General features: G+C 44.7%; 1 protein-coding gene across 1 annotated transcript in view; it reads right to left on the bottom strand.

Annotated features, from left to right (window-relative positions):
• Positions 1–19,068, bottom strand: part of LOC119361346 — a 72,230-nt gene extending 53,162 nt beyond the window's left edge. The window contains exon 1 of the mRNA XM_037626600.1: positions 18,670–19,068. Coding sequence (XP_037482497.1) covers positions 18,670–19,068 — 399 coding nt within the window. The remainder of the gene's footprint in view (positions 1–18,669) is intronic.
• Positions 19,069–19,563: the final 495 nt, after the last annotated feature.

Raw genomic sequence — 19,563 nt, 5'->3', positions numbered from 1 at the left:
AAGACTACCAGCCCAGTTTGCATCTGAAAAAGCTAAGATCTCACAAGATGGTGTAGGCTGTAGAAGCAAACCATGAGAAGCAGTGAGGCAGACATAACGCAGGATACGCTTCACAGCTGACTAATGAGATGTCCTGGGTGCATGGAGAAACTGACAGACACGGTTGACTGCATAAGAGACGTCTGGTCTGGTGATAGTAAGATACTGTAGACCACCAACAAGACTGCGGTACTCTGTAGCATCATCAGATGAAAGAGAGTCTCCATCAAGAGCAGACAAACGATTAGTGGCCAACATCGAAGTGCTGGCAGGTTTACACTTCAGCATTCCAGCACGACGCAACAAGTCCAGAGAGTACTTCTTCTGAGTAAGAGTTAACCCAGCAGAAGACCGTGAGACCTCCAGACCAAGAAAGAAGTGTAGAGCACCTAGATCCTTGACAGCAAAATCACCACTCAAGGCAGCCACAAGACGATCTGCATCATCTGAGGAACCGATGAGGATGATATCATCAACATAAACCAGCAGATACATCGTAACCTCAGGACGCTGAAGAAGAAACAGGGACGTGTCAGCAGTGGAGGGAATAAACCCAAGCGCCCAGAGAACAGAGCCAAGGCATGCATGCCATGCATGGGAAGTCTTGTTGATCCCATAGAGCGCCTTAACAAGACGACAGAGATGGTGAGGACGTGCCGGATCCACATACCCTGGCGGCTGACGCATATAAACCTCCTCCTCCAGGACTCCATGGAAGAAAGCATTCTGCACATCAAGCTGACGAAGAAACCAGCCTCGAGTAACATCAAGAGACAACAGCAGACGAATGGTAGTGGGCTTGATAACTGGACTGAATGTATCTTCATAATCAAGACCATACCTCTGTTTGAAACCCTTAGCAACTAGCCTTGCCTTGTAGCGTTCAATGGAACCATCAACATGTCTCTTGACTTTAAAAACCCACTTAGAATCAATGATGTTAACCCAGATACCGGAGGAACAAGCTGCCACATGTCATTCTTCAGTAATGCCTGAAACTCCTGTTCCATCACGGCATGCCAATGAGGAATACTCAGCGCAACCTGAAAATGGCGAGGCTCAGCAGTACGGTCCTCAGCCGCATGAGCCATTCAAGCAGCGAGCCACGCGACAGTCCCATCAGTGCGGAGCTTTGGCTGGAAGTGTGACGCCCCTGATTCAATCATACATTAATCATACACGCAAATGTGTACGATCAAGATCAGGGACTCACGGGAAGATATCACAACACAACTCTAGACACAAATCAAAATAATACAAGCTTTATATTACAAGCTAGGGGCCTCGAGGGCTCGAATACAAGCTCGATACACAAGAGTCAGCGGAAGCAACAATATCTGAGTACAGAAATAAATTAAACAAGGATGCCTTAAGAAGGCTAGCACAAAAGCAACACGATCGAAGAGGCAAGGCCTCCTGCCTGGGACCGCCTAACTACTCCTGGTCATCGGTGGTCTCCATGTAGTAGCATCCATCGGCGGTGGCATCTGTCTCCAGGGATCCACCATCTGGTTGCATCAACCGGAAAGAAGAAAGATGGGGGAAAAGGGGTAGCAAAGCAACCGTGAGTACTCATCCAAAGTACTCGCAAGTATCAGATCTATACTAAGTATGCATTGGTATCAATGAAAGGTTTGAATCTGTGGACTGAACTGCAGAATGCCAGAATAGAGGGGAAGGCCTAGCCTATCGAAGACTAGCATCTTCAAGCAGCTTCAAGCATCTTGCAGCATGTAGAGGAGTAAAGAATAGCAGTTTATAATTAACAAGCATGTGGTAGCATTAACGCCCAGAGATCCTTCCTCGACTCCCTGCGAGAAAGCAATCCCGAAGCCACATATCCATCACATATCAAGTATCCATTTCTAGTTGTATAAGATCAGGATACAAGTCTGAACGTCCATTACTGTGGACACGGCTATTAATAGATAAACTTCCCTGCAGGGGCGCACCACGTTTTCCAACACGCTTGATTACTCTGGGCGGACACACTTTTCAGGGTCAATGCCCGGCCTCAGAAGATCAACACGTCGTAGCCCTACCTAGGCTCAGTAGAGAGGTCCCCGCCGGTCTACCTCCTAAGAACTCCGGGGTCTGGGCCCATCGCCCATTGCACTCCGGGTCGTTGCGAGCAGGGCGGACCAGGCTCCACCACTACAGGATGGTGTCGGCCTAGCCATGCCGCACTACTGAACTGGACGTCTGACAAAGCTTCGGCTGATACCGCGATGTCGAGGCCCATAACTATTCTCGCGTGGTGGTTGTGTGTAAAGGCTAGAGGCCAACTCGGAATAAATACCCAAACCATAGTGTATTATTAGATTGCGGAGACGAGCAGAGACTCACGATCGAAAGTGACCCCATCGCCCTGTCTCATGGACTTATGAAAAGGGCCTGGAATGCCCGGCCGCGCCACGTAACCATCTTGCGGGTTCTCTCCGGGCCCGCCTGACTTTCACCAAGGTCTCAAGTAAAGCCAATGTAACCGTGTGTCCAAACATCAAGGGGAAAACCCAAGGAATCACCCTCGGCGAATTCCACTCAATGTAATCATCAAGGTGAACATAAGAGGAACCACCCACGAGGTTCACACTTGAGGGGTTGCACAACAGAGCCGTATCGGGAATGGTGAAGGAGGAACCACCCTCATTGACCATGACTGAATAGCTACACTACAGATATCTCATCAGGAGTGATGTATGAGGTCCACCCTCGGCACTCGATGGTAACTCTGTAGAGTCGAGCAACAAAAAGGGGCGTGATGTGATGTGAGGTGTCGGGCTCTGGTCATCGATCACGTTAATCGACGCGTCAATGATGAAGCAGGCGCAACAAGGACAAGGTGGGGGTCACTGATGGATCACTAGCCAACCTATACTAAGCAGTTTAGGATAAGAAGGTAGGTAACAATAGCAGGTACAAAAGCAGGCTATGCATCAGAATAGGAGCAAACAATAACAGTAGCAAAATCTAATGCAAGCATGAGAGAATAGAATGGGCGATATCAGGATGATCAAAGGGGGGGCTTGCCTGGAAGCTCCGCTGAAAGGGAAGAAGGGTCGTCGTTGATGTAGTCGATCACATGGACATCAACAGCGGTCTCGGGGTCTACCGGAGAGAAGAGGGGGAAGAAACAGTAAATATACACAAACATATAAATGACAAGACAATAAGCAGTGCTAGAGGTGTTCTAACACAGTGCTACGCAATAGCGGTAAAGGGGGATAACATCCTCGAAAGTTTTCCCGGTTCCGGACATCTGTCAGACAGATGAACCGGAGGGGAGAGGTTTGACGTTTGTTATGCTAGGGACATGTGGCGGACAAACGGACCGCGTGTCCGAATTTGTCTCGTTCTTCTAAGAAACTTTCATGTATAAAACTTTTTCATCCGAGCTATGGATTATTTTATACGATTTTTCAAAGATTTAACAATACCTGAAAAAAACCCTGAAATTTCACGAAGTCTAAGAATTCGTCAGTTTTTTAAACATCACTTAGCTGTTTTCAAAAGGCTACAACTATGGATCTGTACCTCCTATGATTTTTTGCCTTATATCAATTGTGAGCATTTTTCTGCGATCTGTATGTTAGTAACACTTTGTTCCATATTAGAGTTCATTTGCATGATCAACAACAACTCTAAAGTAGCTATGTAAATAAAGCTGTTTTTCAGTTTTTCTGTGAACAGTACATAGCATTTTGCGATTTTCATAGGATTTATTCCATGCATCGAAAGGATTTTGTCTAGTGGGGTAAAATGGAGTTTGTCAAGTATACTACGTTCCCATATTTGTTTTAGTCATGTTAACAACTATTTTGCCGTAGTTTAGGGGTTGTCCAGGGGTTACTTGATAACCCACAAGTATAGGGGATCGCAACAGTTTTCGAGGGTAGAGTAACCCAAATTTATTGATTCGACACAAGGGGAGCGAAGTAAGATTCTCAAGTATTAGAAGTTGAGTTGTCAATTCAACCACACCTGGATAACTTAGTATCTATAGCAAAGTATTTAGTAGCAAAGTAGTATGATAGTAATGGTAACAGTGTTAAAAGTAACGGTAGCCGTTTTTTAGCAATTGTAATAGTAGCAACGATAAAGTAAATAAGCAAAGCACAATATGTGAAAAGCTCGTAGGCAATGGATCAGTGATGGATAATCATGTCAAATGTGATTCCTCATGTAATAGCTATAACATAGGGTGACACATAACTAGCTCCAGTTCATCAATGTAATGTAGGCATGTATTCCGAATATAATCATACGTGCTTATGGAAAAGAACTTGCATGACATCTTTTGTCCTACCCTCCCGTGGTAGCGGGGTCCTAGTGGAAACAAAGGGATATTAAGGCCTACTTTTAATAGAGTACCGGACCAAATCATTAACACATAGTGAATACATGAACTCCTCAAACTACGGTCATCACCGAGAAGTATCCCGATTATTGTCACTTCGGGGTTGTCGGATCATAACACATAATAGGTGACTATAGACTTGCAAGATAGGATCAAGAACTCACATATATTCATGAAAACATAATAGGTTCAGATCTGAAATCATGGCACTCGTGCCCTAGTGACAAGCATTAAGCATAGCAAAGTCATAGCAACATCAATCTCAGAACATAGTGGATACTAGGGACCAAACCCTAACAAAACTAATTTGATTACATGGTAAATCTCATCCAACCCATCACCGTCTAGCAAGCCTACGATGGAATTACTCATGCACGGCGGTGAGCATCATGAAATTGGTGATGGAGGATGGTTGATGATGACGACGACGATGAATCCCCCTCTCCGGAGCCCCAAACGGACTCCAGATCAGCCCTCCCGAGAGAGATTAGGGCTTGGCGGCGGCTTAGTACCGTAAAATGCGATGAAACTTTCTCTCTGATTTTTTTCTCCGTGAAACCATATATATAGAGTTGGAGTTGAGGTCCGTGGAGCTCCAGGGGGCCCACGAGGCAGGGGGCACGCCCAGGGGGAGAGGGCGCGCCCCCACCCTCGTGGACAGGGTGTGGGCCCCTTGGCCTTGATTCTTTTGCCAGTATTTTTTATATTTTGCAAAAGTTATCTCCGTGGATTTTTAGGTCATTCTGAGAACTTTTGTTTTCTGCATAATAAATAACACCACGGCAGTTCTGCTGAAAACAGCGTCAGTCCAGGTTAGTTTCATTCAAATCATGCAAGTTAGAGTCCAAAATAAGGGTAAAAGTGTTTGGAAAAGTAGATACGTTGGAGACGTATCAACTCCCCCAAGCTTAAACCTTTGCTTTTCCTCAAGCAATTCAGTTGATAAACTGAAAGTGATAAAGACAAACTTTTACAAACTCTGTTTGCTCTTGTTGTTGTAAATATGTAAAGCCAGCATTCAATTTTTCAGCAAAGATTATGAACTAACCATATTCACAATAACACTTAGGTCTCCTGTTTACTCATATCAATGGCATAATCAACTAGCGAGAAATAATAATAAAACTCGGATGAAAAAACTTTCTCAAAACAATCATAATATGATATAACAAGATGGTATCTCGCTAACCCTTTCTGAGACTGCAAAACATAAATGCAGAGCACCTTTAAAGATCAAGGACTGACTAAACATTGTAATTCATGGTAAAAGAGATCCAGTCAAGTCATACCCAATATAAACTAATAGTAATGCATGCAAATGACAGTGTGCTCTCCAGCGGGTGCTTTTTAATAAGAAGGTGATGACTCAACATAAAAATAAATAGATATGCCCTTCGTAGAGGGAATCAGGGATTTTTAGAGGTGCCAGAGCTTGTTTTTAAAATAGAGGAATAATATTTTGAGCGGTATACTTTCACTTACAATGCAACAACTATGAGATCTCGATATCTTCCATGCTACATACATTATAGGCGGTTCCCAAACAAAATGGTAAAGTTTATACACCCCCACCACCAACAAGCATCAATCCATGGCTTGCTCGAAACAACGAGTGCCTCCAACTAGCAACAGCCCTGGGGGAGTTTTGTTTAATTATTTTGATTTGCTTTGATCTTTTTGATCATGGGACTTGGCATCCCGGTTACCAGCCATTTTCTCGTGAATGAGGAGCGGAGTCCACTCCTCTTGAGAATAACCCACCTAGCTGGAAGATACAGACAACCCTAGTTGAAACATGAGCTGCTCGAGCATACAAAATAGAATTTCATTTGAAGGTTTGGAGTTTGGCACATACAAGTTTACTTGGAACAGAAGGTAAATACCGCATATAGGAAGGTATGGTGGACTCATATGGAATGACTTTTGGGGTTCATGGGGTTTGGATGCACAAGCAGTATTCCTGCTTAGTATAGGTGAAGGCTAGCAAAAGACTGGGAAGCGACCAACTGAGAGAGCGACAACAGTCATGAACATGCATTAAAATTAATCAACACTGAGTGCAAGCATGAGTAGGATATAATCCACCATGAACATAAATATTGTGAAGGCTATGTTGATTTGTTTTCAACTACATGCGTGAACATGTGCCAAGTCAAGTCACTCGAATCATTCAAAGGAGGATACCACCCTATGATACCACATCACAACCATTTTAATAGCATGTTGGCACGCAAGGTAAACCATTATAAGCTCCTAGCTAATTAAGCATGGCATAAGCAACTATAATCTCTAATTGTAAGTGCAAACATGTTTATTCATAATAGGCTATATCAGGAATGATGAACTCATCATATTTACAAAAACAAGAGAGGTCGAGTTCATACCAGCTTCTCTCATCTCAATCAGTCCATCATATATCGTCATTATTGCCTTTCACTTGCACGACCGAACGATGTGAATAATAATAATAGTGCGCGTGCATTGGACTAAGCTGGAATCTGCAAGCATTCAATTCAAGGGAAAAGACAAGGTAATATGGGCTCTTGGTTAAATTAACGATCATGCATATAAGAGCCACTAAGCAATTTCATTATGGTCTTCTCCTCTCGACCCCAAAGGAAAAAAAAGAAATAAAACTATTTACACGGGAAAGCTCCCAACAAGCAAAAGAAGAGCGAGAAATATTTTTGGGTTTTCATTTTAATTACTACTACAAGCATGGAAATTAAACTAACTAATTTTTTTGGTTTTTCTTAAGGTTTATAAAACACACAAGAAGAAAGCTAGAAAAAGAAATTAAACTAGCATGGATAGTACAAAGAAAAAGTATGAACACCGACAACTAGAATGAGTGTGTGAACATGAATGTAATATCGGTGAGAAATACGTACTCACCCAAGCTTAGGCTTTTGTCCTAAGTTGGTCTATTGCCAGGGATAGCCTGGCTGATATCCGAAGTTATAACTGGGGTCGTACTGAGATGCAGCAGCCAATGCCTCCTGAGCTGCGGCATGTTGGCGAGCTGCCTCCGCTCTCCTCTCGTGTTCGGTTGCCTCCTCCCTGGTTACAACATATCTTCATCTTGCCTGGTAATCAAAAAGGGAAGGAGCAGGGAGAGTAACATGGACAACGCGACGTCTGTCAAAGATTAGTCGATACTGCAGGAATTGTTCATTCCTCACAAGAAAACGATGACTGACCATAGCGTCATAATCTAAATAAGCGGGAGGCAACTCCATATCACCCTCGCGTGGAGGTATACCAAGATAATTAGCAAGACGGGTCGCATAAATCCCTCCTAATAAATCTCCAACTAAACCATTATTATGCAACCTACGTGCAACAATCGACCCCAAGTTGTAATTTTATTACCTAATACAACACTCTTAAGAACACAAAGATTAGGGACACACATGTGACATGCTTCATCTTTACTATTAATACATCTACCAATGAAGAGAGCAAAATAATGTATAGCAGGAAAATGAATGTTCCCTATGGTAGCTTGTGCTATATCCCTAGATTCTCCCACAGTGATACTAGTTAGAAAGTCTTTATGTTCAGATTTACGGGGTTCATTAACGTTACCCCACTATGGGAGTTTGCAAGCAGTTGTAAAATCTTCTAGGTCCATGGTATATGATTGATCATAAATATCAAACATGACATTCTGAGAATTACGCGAAGATGTAAATTTAAACCTTCTCACGAATGAATCAGTCAATTGGTAGTACTGAGGACACTTATCTTGCATGAAGTCCTCAAGATCGGCATTACGCACATATGCATCAAATTCATCCTTGATGCCTGCATTGACCATAAATTCTTCTGACGGCCATTCACAAGGCCGCACGTCAGCTTCCCTTGGTGGTTCATCATCTTGCTCACGCATAGCACGCCGGGGTCCTCTCTTCATTGAGGAACCACCTTGGTACATTTTCCTAGACATATTTCTTCCTCTGAAAAATTTCTGAAATTTTTAGTAACTTCAAAATAAAAGTGAATCAAACTAAACAAGATTGGTAGCAACTACTTCCACAAGTGCCTGGAGCCTATATCATGCATTAGAATTACTTGGGACCTCATAAATTTGACATGCAAGCTTAAGAACAAGGTCACCTAGGCAGCAGAAATTTGCAATGAATAAAACACTAGAACAAAAACTAATTGGACCATTGGAGGAGTCACATACCAAGGAACAATCTCCCAAAGCAGTTTTGTGAATGGAGCTTTGAGCAAGGAGATCGAAAATCGCAGCAAAATGAGCTAGAACTCGTGCTTGAACTGGATGGGGATTTTTTGGGAGGAAGATGGAGTGTGTGGGTGCAGGAATAAGTGGAGGGGGACCACCGTGGGCCCACGTGGCAGGGGGCACACCCAGTAAGAGTGGGCGTGCCCTGGACCCTCGTGGCCAGGTGCTTGCCCCCCTGCTGTGTTCTCAGTGCCTAAAATCCTCAAATATTCCATAAAAAATCATACTTAATTTGCAGGGCATTTGCAGACCTTTTATTTTTCGGGATATTTTTTTATTGCATGGATAATTCAGAAAACAGACAGATAATACTATTTTTTCTTAATTTATTCTAAATAACAGAAAGTGAAAAAAGGGTACAGAAGGTTGTGCCTTCTAGTTTCATCCATCTCATGATCGTCAAAAGAAATTCACTAACAAGGTTGATCAAGTCTTGTTAACAAACTCATTCCGAATAACATGGAACCGGAGAAATTTCGAATAACACTAGGTTACCTCAACGGGGATATGAACATCCCCTACAATAAGAATATCATACTTTTTCTTGACAGTAGGAAGAGGAAATTCAAAACCTCCAATAATGATAGTTGGAATTTTTCCAATAGAATTGATGCTACGAACTTGAGGTTGTTTCCTCGGAGTGTACCGTATGCTCATTACCATTAGCGTGAAAAGTGACATTGCCTTTGTTGCAATCAATAATAGCCCCCGCAGTATTCAAAAAAGGTCTACCAAGGATAATAGACATACTATCGTCCTCGGGAATATCAAGAATAACAAAGTCCGTTAAGATAGTGACATTCGCAACCACAACAGGCACATCCTCACAAATACTGACAGGTATGGCAGTTGATTTATCGGCCATTTGCAAAGATATTTCAGTAGGTGTCAACTTATTCAATTCAAGTCTACGATATAAAGAGAGAGGCATAACACTAACATCGGCTCCAAGATCACATAAAGCAGTTTTAACATAATTTCTTTTAATGGAGCATGGTATAGTTGGTACCCCTGGATCTCCAAGTTTCTTTGGTAGTCCACCCTTAAAAGTGTAATTAGCAAGCATGGTGGAAATTTCAGCTTCCGGTATCTTTCTTTTATTTGTAATAATATCCTTCATGTATTTAGCATAAGGATTAACTTTAAGCATATCAGTTAAGCGCATACGTAAGAAGATAGGTCTAATCATTTCAGCAAAGCGCTCAAAATCCTCATCATCCCTTTTCTTGGATGGCTTAGGAGGAAAAGGTATGGGTTTCTCAACCCATGGTTCTCTTTCTTTACCGTGCTTCCTAGCTACAAAGTCCCTCTTATCATAACGTTGATTCTTCGATTGTGGGTTATCAAGATCAACAGCAGGTTCAATCTCTACTTCATTATTATTGCTAGGTTGAGCATCAACATTATCACTAGGTTCATGTTCATCACCTGATTGTGTTTCAGCATCAGAAATAGAAATATCATTGGGATTCTCAGGTGTGTCTACAACAGGTTCACTAGAAGCATGCAAAGTCCTATCATTTTTCTTTTTCTTCTTTTTAGAAGGACTAGGTGCATCTAAATTATTTCTTTGAGAATCTTGCTCAATTCTCTTAGGGTGGCCTTCAGGATACAAAGGTTTGAGTCATTCTACCAGTTCTAATAGCCACTCTAACAACAAAGTCATGTTTATTATTTAATTCATCGAGCAGATCACTTTGAGCCTTAAGTACTTGCTCCGCTTGAGTGGTAACCATAGAAGCATATTTGCTAATGAGTTTAAGTTCACCTTCAACTCTAGCCATATAATCACTCAAGCATCCAATCATGACAGCATTACTCTTTAATTCTCTACCAACATAAGCATTAAAACTTTCTTTCCTAGCCATAAAATCATCAAATTCATCTAAGCATTGACTAGGAAATTTAGTAGATGGGATTTCAACTTTATCATATCTATAGAGAGAATTTACTTTTACTACCTGTGTCGGGTTATCAAGACAATGTGTTTCTTCAACAGGCGGTATATTAAGACCATGTATTTCTTCAATAGGAGGTAAATTCTTAACATCTTCAGCTTTAATACCTTTTTCTTTCATTGATTTATTTGCCTCTTGCATATCTTCAGGACTGAGAAATAGAACACCCCTCTTCTTCGGAGTTGGTTTAGGAATAGGCTCAGGAGCTGGCTCAATTGGCTCAGGAATTGGCTCAGGAAGGGTCTAATTATTTTTATTAGTCAACATATTATTCGATAACAATTCAGCTTGGTCGACTGTTCTTTCCTTGAAAACACAACCATCACAACTATCCAAGTGGTCCTTGGAAGCATCGGTTAGTCCACTATAAAAGATATCAAGTATTTTATTTTTCTTAAGAGGATGATTAGGCAAAGCATTAAGTATCGGAGAAGCCTCCCCCAAGCTTGTGGGAGACTCTCTTCTTTGATTTGCACAAAATTATATATTTCCCTCAAGGCAGCTTGTTTCTTATGAGCAGGGAAATATTTAGCAGAGAAGTAATAAATCATATCCTGGGGACTACACACACAACCAGGATCAAGAGAGTTAAACCACGTTTTAACATCACCCTTTAATGAGAACAGAAATATCTTAAGGATATAATAGTAGCGAGATTTCTCATCATTAGTGAACAGGGTGGCTATATCATTTAACTTAGTAAGATGTGCCACAACAGTCTCAGATTCATAGCCATAAAAAGGATCAGATTCAACCAAAGTAATTATCTCGGGATCAACAGAGAATTCATAATCCTTATCAGTAACACAGATAGATGAAGTAGCAAAAGCAGGGCGATATTTCATTCTAGCATTTAGAGATTTCTGTTTAAGTTTAGCTAATAACTTCTTAAGATCAGATCTATTATTGCAAGCAAGAAGATCTCTAGCAGTTTCTTCATTCATAACATAACCCTCAGGAACAACAGGCAATTCATACTTAGGGGGAAAACCTTCATCATCACTATCATCAATAATTTCATCTTCAATAATTTCATTCTCCCTAACCCTAGTAAGTTGTTCATCTAGAAATTCACCTAATGGCAAAGTAGTATCAAGCATAGAAGTAGTTTCATCATAAGTATCATGCATAGCAGAAGTGGCATCATCAATAACATGCGACATATTAGAATTGATAGCAGTAGCAGGTTTAGGTGTCGCAAGCTTACTCAAAACAGAAGGAGAATCTAGAGCAGAGCTAGATGGCAGTTCCTTACCTCCCCTCGTAGTTGAGGGAAAAATCTTAGTTCTTTCGTCTTTCAAGTTCCTCATAGTGATCAGCATATATAAATCCCAAGTGACTCAAAGAATAGAGCGATGCTCCTCGGCAACGGCGCCAGAAAATAGTCTTGATAACCCACAAGTATAGGGGATCGCAACAGTGTTCGAGGGTAGAGTATTCAACCCAAATTTATTGATTCGACACAAGGGGAGCCAAAGAATATTCTCAAGTATTAGCAGTTGAGTTGTCAATTCAACCACACCTGGATAACTTAGTATCTGCAGCAAAATATTTAGTAGCAAAGTAGTATGATAGTAATGGTAACAGTGGTAAAAGTAAAGGTAGCATATTTGTAGCAATTGTAACAGTAGCAACGGTAAAGTAAATAAGCAAAGCACAATATGTGAAAAGCTCGTAGGCAATGGATCAGTGATGGATAATTATGTCGGATGCGATTCCTCATGTAATAGCAATAACATAGGGTGACATAGAACTAGCTCCAGTTCATCAATGTAATGTAGGCATGTATTCCGAATATAGTCATACGTGCTTATGGAAAAGAACTTGCATGACATCTTTTGTCCTACCCTCCCGTGGTAGCGGGGTCCTACTGGAAACTAAGGGATATTAATGCATCCTTTTAATAGAGTACCAGACCAAAGCATTAACACATAGTGAATACATGAACTCCTCAAACTGCGGTCATCACCGAGAAGTATCCCGATTATTGTCACTTCGGGGTTGCCGGATCATAACACATAATAGGTGACTATAGACTTGCAAGATAGGATCAAGAACTCACATATATTCATGAAAACATAATAGGTTCAGATCTGAGATCATGGCACTCGGGCCCTAGTGACAAGCATTAAGCATAGCAAAGTCATAGCAACATCAATCTCAGAACATAGTGCATACTAGGGATCAAACCTTAACAAAACTAACTTAATTACATGGTAAATCTCATCCAACCCATCACCGTCCAGCAAGCCTACGATGGAATTACTCATGCACGGCGGTGAGCATCATGAAATTGGTGATGGAGGATGGTTGATGATGATGACGACGACGAATCCCCCTCTTCGGAGCCCCGAACGGACTCTAGAACAGCCCTCCCGAGAGAGATTAGGGCTTGGCAGCGGCTCCGTATCGTAAAACGCGATTAAACTTTCTCTCTGATTTTTTTCTCCATGAAACAAAATATATAGAGTTGGAATTGAGGTCGGTGGAGCTCCAGGGGGCCCACGAGGAAGGGGGCGCGCCCCCCACCCTCGTGGACAGGGTGTGGGCCCCCTGGCCTTGATTCTTTCGCCAGTATTTTTGATATTTTCCAAAAGTTATCTCCGTGGATTTTCAGGTCATTCCGAGAACTTTTGTTTTCTGCACAATAAATAACACCATGGCAGTTCTGCTGAAAACAACGCCAGTCCGGATTAGTTTCATTCAAATCATGCAAGTTAAGAGGTCAAAACAAGGGCAAAAGTGTTTGAAAAAGTAGATACGTTGGAGACGTATCATTACTCAATGTATTATTGGTAAAGCAAGCCACATCTACAGTAGTTAGCAGCAGCAGTACAGCAAGCAGCACAACGGCAACAGAGTAGCAGTGGCCGCGTGCTTGCGGGCGCGACAACGGGTGCGGGCACGCGTGCACGGGGGCGCGGCCAGGCGAGCAGCCGCCGGCGACAGCAGCAAGCCGCAGCAGCACGGGCAGCAGCAGTATATGTAGCAGCCTAGCAGGAAGGGCGCAGCAGCGAGGCGCAGCAACAGCAACACACAGCGGCAGGAGCATCAACGGCCAGTAGAGCAGCAAGCCGCAACAGTAGACCACGGCGAGGCCGGTGCGTGCACGGAAGCAGCCGCAGCACGCACGCACGCACGTACGCGTACGCGGGAGCTCGGACAAGCTCGGGGACAACGGCTATGGCGACCAAAACGAGAGGGGAGAGGGGGGTTTTGGAAGAGGCAATCGACGATGGCGGACGGCGATGTACGCGATGAAGAAGACGGCGATGGCGAGCGTATGAGCCGCCTCGGCTTAAGCTGATGCCCGGAGCTCAAAGCCGGATGTGTCTGCTACGCCAACGAAGGGTATGCCAATGACTGTGCCGCTGACCTCGTCAGGGTGTTCAGCCTCAAGGACGGCAGGGCGGAGAAGGTGGAGGGCCTCTGGCGGCACCGGACCAAGCCACCGCCGGTGTGGTTCACGCTAGTACCTTGGGTGCGTTCACTTGCATTTTTCAACACAAGAAACAAGGGTAGCCATTTTAGCTCGGTTGCTTTGAAGTAAGTTTTCTAATAGAGACAGTTTAATTAGCTAGTCGTCAGGGCTTGCTCATACTTGATTTTATGCTATGGTGATTTATTATGAATCAATTATGACCTTGTGAGGTTTCTAGATTATTAAACAGTCTAAATTTCAGAGCTGAACAGAAGAAGTGAGTAATTATAGGAGGTGTTTGTTTCGATGAGTGGTAACGTAAACGTAAAGGGGAACTGATTACACACTGTAACAGCACCGGAATGGACAAACCTCATTATGTTTTGTTCTGCAGTGTAAAGGAAACAGAGCAAGAACAGATCAGATCGAGATCTGCAGGAGGAGCTTGATGGAGGCAGAAGAGATTGATCCAGAGATGGGCCTTGCTGCTCCTCGTCGGCGGCTTCGGCGGTACATCCTCATCGGCGGTTGCGGCGGTGGCTGGCTGGCGAGGTCGTTCCCGGCCACTGGATCAGGAGGAGATGACCGAGGGGAGGCAGCGGCGCTGGACTCGAAGCAGGTCGAGGAAGGTGGCGGCGCTGGACTTGAAGGGAGGAGGCGGCGGCGGCGGTGCAGGCAGATCAAGGGGAGGAGGAGGGCTCGGGGTGAGGAGCGCTCGTGGGTGGGAAGGAATCATTTACCGGTGGGGGTGTGGGGGGTATCGATCGATCACTGTCCCAGACCTGATTACGGAGGGACCTGAATACATAAGGTCACCACCAAACGCACGTAATGTTATCCGTTTACAACGTAAACAGGTGACGGACAAAAATTGCTGAAACAAACACCTCTATAATGATTTATTCCAAACTGCAACCAAGCTAACAGACAGCTGCACTTGTTTTGGCCTGTGATTGCTTCAGTTTCAAGCTGCTGCAACCAATTTGGTTTGTCTCGTCCCTTGTTGGTGACTAGCGTCAAGTTTGCTGTAAGCAGTTTTGCCTCTGCTCATCATTTCAATGTGCTGCATGGAGTTGAGTAGTAACTTAGGATTAGTCTGTCTGCACAACAATTAGGGACACTGGATAAACTTGCAAGGCAGCTCAGAGTTTTTTCTCCAGTCATGTATATATGTTGCACTGTATCTGCCTAGCTAGCTGCATGTTGATAATCTAAATTGGTCTGGACAATGAAGAGGCTGGCTGGCAAGCAGATTTGATTTGAGGTGTTGTCAGGGCCAGTCCTCAAATTTCAGGGTTCCGGGGCGAAACTAGAACCCGGGGCCTCTTAATATATGCATCAAATTATAACCACGAACTCATAAATCTGAATAATATCTATCTCTAAATTGTGCTGCATCTTTTGCAACAGCAAAGAAGGCAATATTGATATATCTCTAATATTTGTCAATCATCATGGCAAAAAATGGTATGAGAGCCGTACCTTTTCTGATTCTCCCTGAGCGGCTAATTATATTTCTTCCAAGGATTGACCGAAACGATCAAAGGGCAACCCCAACACATAAATCTGAATAAATCTATTGCTAAACCATGTCTAGTCAATCAATTCTCAACTGGGAAGCGCTATGTGATTGTAACATAGTATTATGTTATTCCATTTGTCTCTCTTTATTTACTTGCAATATCATTTGCCTATGTGCCATTGCATGGTACAACTTATGTTACTCTCACTATGAGTAGTTTTAGGCATGAGAGTTGAGAGTCCAACCCTCACCATTTTATTACTAAGGCAAGGGTGGGAATTGTGAGGGAATAGTTTTAGTGATTACATCTTAATCCCTCGTCACTTTTTATGCCTCTAAATGATGGGATGGATTTAAAATTTCATACCCTTTTAATTCGCATTTACCAGCTCTAATTACCACCGGCCATACAGGTTGTCAAGGCATTCTTGGGCTTTTGGGCAGGAAATTACGCTGCTGACAGCAGGCCACGCACACAGTTTATCCCATGCTTCGATCAATCTGCTCGTGCGGTACATTTTTCCGGAAGCAGCCTTCAACAAACCAGTTTGACGGGTATGCAAAGGTATGACCTACTGAATACTGAGTTACTGACAGATTCAACGGAAGCTGTACCTCAGGTGGCGTTACTTGTGACTAGCCACCTCAGGAATAATTTGCAAGCACTAGTTAGTTTATTGGTGACTAGTTTGTTGCTCTATATGGGGTCTAACATTAAAAAGGATGATTAAATATTTAAATCAATTTCAAGCTCGATGAGTAAGACATATTCGCCTCCGACATGATGCTCAATGGATGGCGGCAAACTAAAAAAATCAGTTTTGCAACAAACTAAGGTAAAACATCGAGAAAGGATACTTCGAGTAATATTTCCGCATCTCCGGGCTTCACATCGACCAGTGTGGATGCCATGGCCCGGCGGCCTGAAGAAACGCTCACTACTTCTTCGAAGGCATGAGCACGCTGCTGAGTGCTTTGCTCGTCCCAAATGCAGCTCCCACAAGCTTCAGAACCTGTGGCGGTAATAAGACAAGAAAACCCAATGAGAACATAGAAAACGGTGGCGAGTTATGAATGATGATGCTGTTTATTGGCAAGGAATTACCTGGGTTTTGTTGAGCGTGAGTTCTTTCTCCACAAGCTTGTCCTTCGGAACCTTGGATGCGCGCAGGAACTCGAGGGTGTTGATCAAGCAGAATGGGCGGATCTGGAGGTCGTCGGTCACCATGAAGTTCATGGGCCAACCCTTGATATAGGCTCCATCACTAGTGGATTTGGGGTTTAGCTCAATGCAGCAAGTGGATCCAATCCAAAGGCATCGACGAAATAACTCTTCTACTTGCAGCACATTACCACTGCACCCAAAGAAGGGCGCTAGATTTGGGGACAGGAGTAAGCCTTGACATTCCTGTTTCACACTTGCAGCTACACTCTTGTAGATACTACCAATCCATCCGATCGAGTAAATAGCATAAAACTACTACTTTACAGGCCAGGGTTTCAAAAAGCTACCGATTTTTAATTTTTCTTAGATAACTACCAAACGGGTGGTCGACTGTTTCAGAAAACCCAAATCATCGAGTCGTTTTCAGTTGATCACGATTATGACAGTTGGGCCCCACATGTAAGATAACAGTTTGTTCGAACGTTTACTTTGACCGTCAACTTACATGTGGGTCCCACATGTAAGCTTTGTAAAAAGCAATCGGGTCCTTATAAGTTTTCTGAAAAAAGCAATCAGGTCCCTGTGAGTTTTCTGAAAAAGCTATCGGGTCCCCGCGGCAGCCGGGAGCTCGATCTCGCTCGGCAGGGCAGCGTTGCCTTCTCCGGCCGGCGAGCCACGCCCACAGCGGCGGAATCCACCTCGTGCACCAGTTGAGGCCGGCAAGCCGCACCCGCAACAGCTGCCATGCCGGGCATCACCTGCAGCGGCGAGCCGCGCCCGCAACAGCCACCATGCCGTGCCTCACCTGCGTCGCCGCCACGCCATGACTCGCGGCTCCCGTGCCTCGCCTGCGGCCGCCGCCACGCCATGACTCAGGGACGAGGCCGGCCTCGTCACCACCAGGAGCTCCGATTCGGGGTGAAGGGTCACCGGCTCGGGGGGGATGGGGGAGGGTCGCCCGCTCGGGGAGGACGGTCGCCGGCTTGGGAGGGGAGGGAGGCGCCGGCTCTGGAGGGGAGGAGGGTCGCCGGCTCGGGAGGGGAGATGGACGGGACAGGAGACACAGGGGGAGAGAAGAGAAGAGGTGGAGAGGAAGAAGAAAGAGAAGAGGAAGAGGAAACTTACATGTGGGCCCCACATGTAAGTTAACGGTCAAACTAACGGCGTGTTTAGATCCGGGCCCGACCTGTCATAATCGGTATCAACTGATAAAGACTCGACCATTTGGGTTTTCTGAAACAGCCAACCACTCGTTTGGTAGTTACCTGAGAAAAATTAAAAACCGGTAGTTTTTCAGAACCCTAGCCTGTAAAGTAGTAGTTTTATGCTATTTACTCCATCCGGTCCGAGGTAACTCAGTGAAAGACTTGAGCATGGTTCCAAGTGGAGCGCCGAGGATCTTGATCAACTTCAGCATACAGCACTGAATCATCCTTTGCATGAACAGGCCTTATCTTGATGGCTTTGAATTCGGGATCAGTCTCAAGTTGTGCCTGTTTTGCAAACATATTGTCAGGGAGCACACACATGTCTGTAGCATTCGGCGGGATAGCAACATCAAAATAAAGTCCGGTTAAAACTTGCTTCGTCAGCAGCGCTCTCCTGAATAAACCAATCATCTGAAAGAAATGCAATAGATGTTATTATTCACTAGCGTAATTTAGCAGTTTCCTAGCTTGTAAAAAATATATTTGTAAATACATGTTCACATGCCGGGAGAGTGAGAGACAGACCTTGGCAGAATTGAGCTGGAGCACCTTCTCCAGAATGTTCTCTTTTGCTGGTATACCGTATCTTTCAATCAGGGAAAACATTACTCTTGTGGAGGCAGGAGCAACTTGGAGATCATCCGTTATGATGAACTTCGCGACGCCAATGACAAAAACTGCATCCTCCTTGTCTGCAGCAACAGGAGGATAACATTTCTTGTTCGTCCATTCCCCGATGTACTCAACAGCATGTCCACAACTGCAAACGGCATCAGGGACAGAGCTGAATGTTGAATGACCGCAGCTAGTATTTTTGCAGCGATACATTGGGTTTTTGTCGATAACTTTCACTTTAAGCCTATTGCAACGGATTGCTGCGGCATTGAGCGGCGCAAGAAGCATAGCCTTGCACGCCTTGGTTTGGAAGTGATCTTCACCGATACTCTCCACGCTCTTGTAAAGCTCGTCGAGGCATCCTACCTGAGACTGCTTGTCCAAGAGACGCACGATGGTGCCGAGAGGCAGGGTGAGGAAGCTGAAGAGGATGTCGACGAAGTCCTTGTCGGATTCTGCAAACAGCACTTTTTTCTTCTCCTTGTCGATGAACAGCTTCACGGCGACGGTTGGTCCGCCATCGCTCGACATGGCCGACATGTTCGTAGGGGACTAGGGGTTAAGGTGGAACTTGTAACTTCTGAGGAACTGTGGTGAGCAGGAAGACGAGTTGAGGTGTTCGATACACGATCCTCTAAATATCCTTCAGACCGAACACCCCTACACGGAGTCTGAAATCTACCGATGGCGCCCGAAGGCTCTGGCGACGCTCCTGGCGATCCTAGCGATCCGGTGGCTTCCCCGCCGCCTCCGCCCTCCTCGCCTCCTCCGCGCGCCGCTTCCCCGCCGGTGACCTCCACGCCGGCCCCGCCGACGACCCCCCCTGCCGCCTCGTCGTCGCGCGTGGTCTGGGCTGATCTCGCCGAGGCCGACGACATCGCCGCGGGCCGTCCCGTTGTTTGCGGCGACCGCGTTCCACCCCCTGCCCCAGCCCGGACGCCACGGCTCGACTCCGCTGGTAGCCTTACTCCCAGGGGTGGGAGTTCGACTGCCCGCGGGTCTGGCCCGGCGCCGGCGCCGGCCTTC

The sequence above is a fragment of the Triticum dicoccoides genome, chromosome 2B, assembly GCF_002162155.2.
Source record: "Triticum dicoccoides isolate Atlit2015 ecotype Zavitan chromosome 2B, WEW_v2.0, whole genome shotgun sequence".
In the NCBI taxonomy this organism is placed as follows: Eukaryota; Viridiplantae; Streptophyta; class Magnoliopsida; order Poales; family Poaceae; genus Triticum; species Triticum dicoccoides.
Note: the sequence above shows the minus strand (reverse complement) of the source record. Positions and strands in the feature narration are given on the sequence as shown.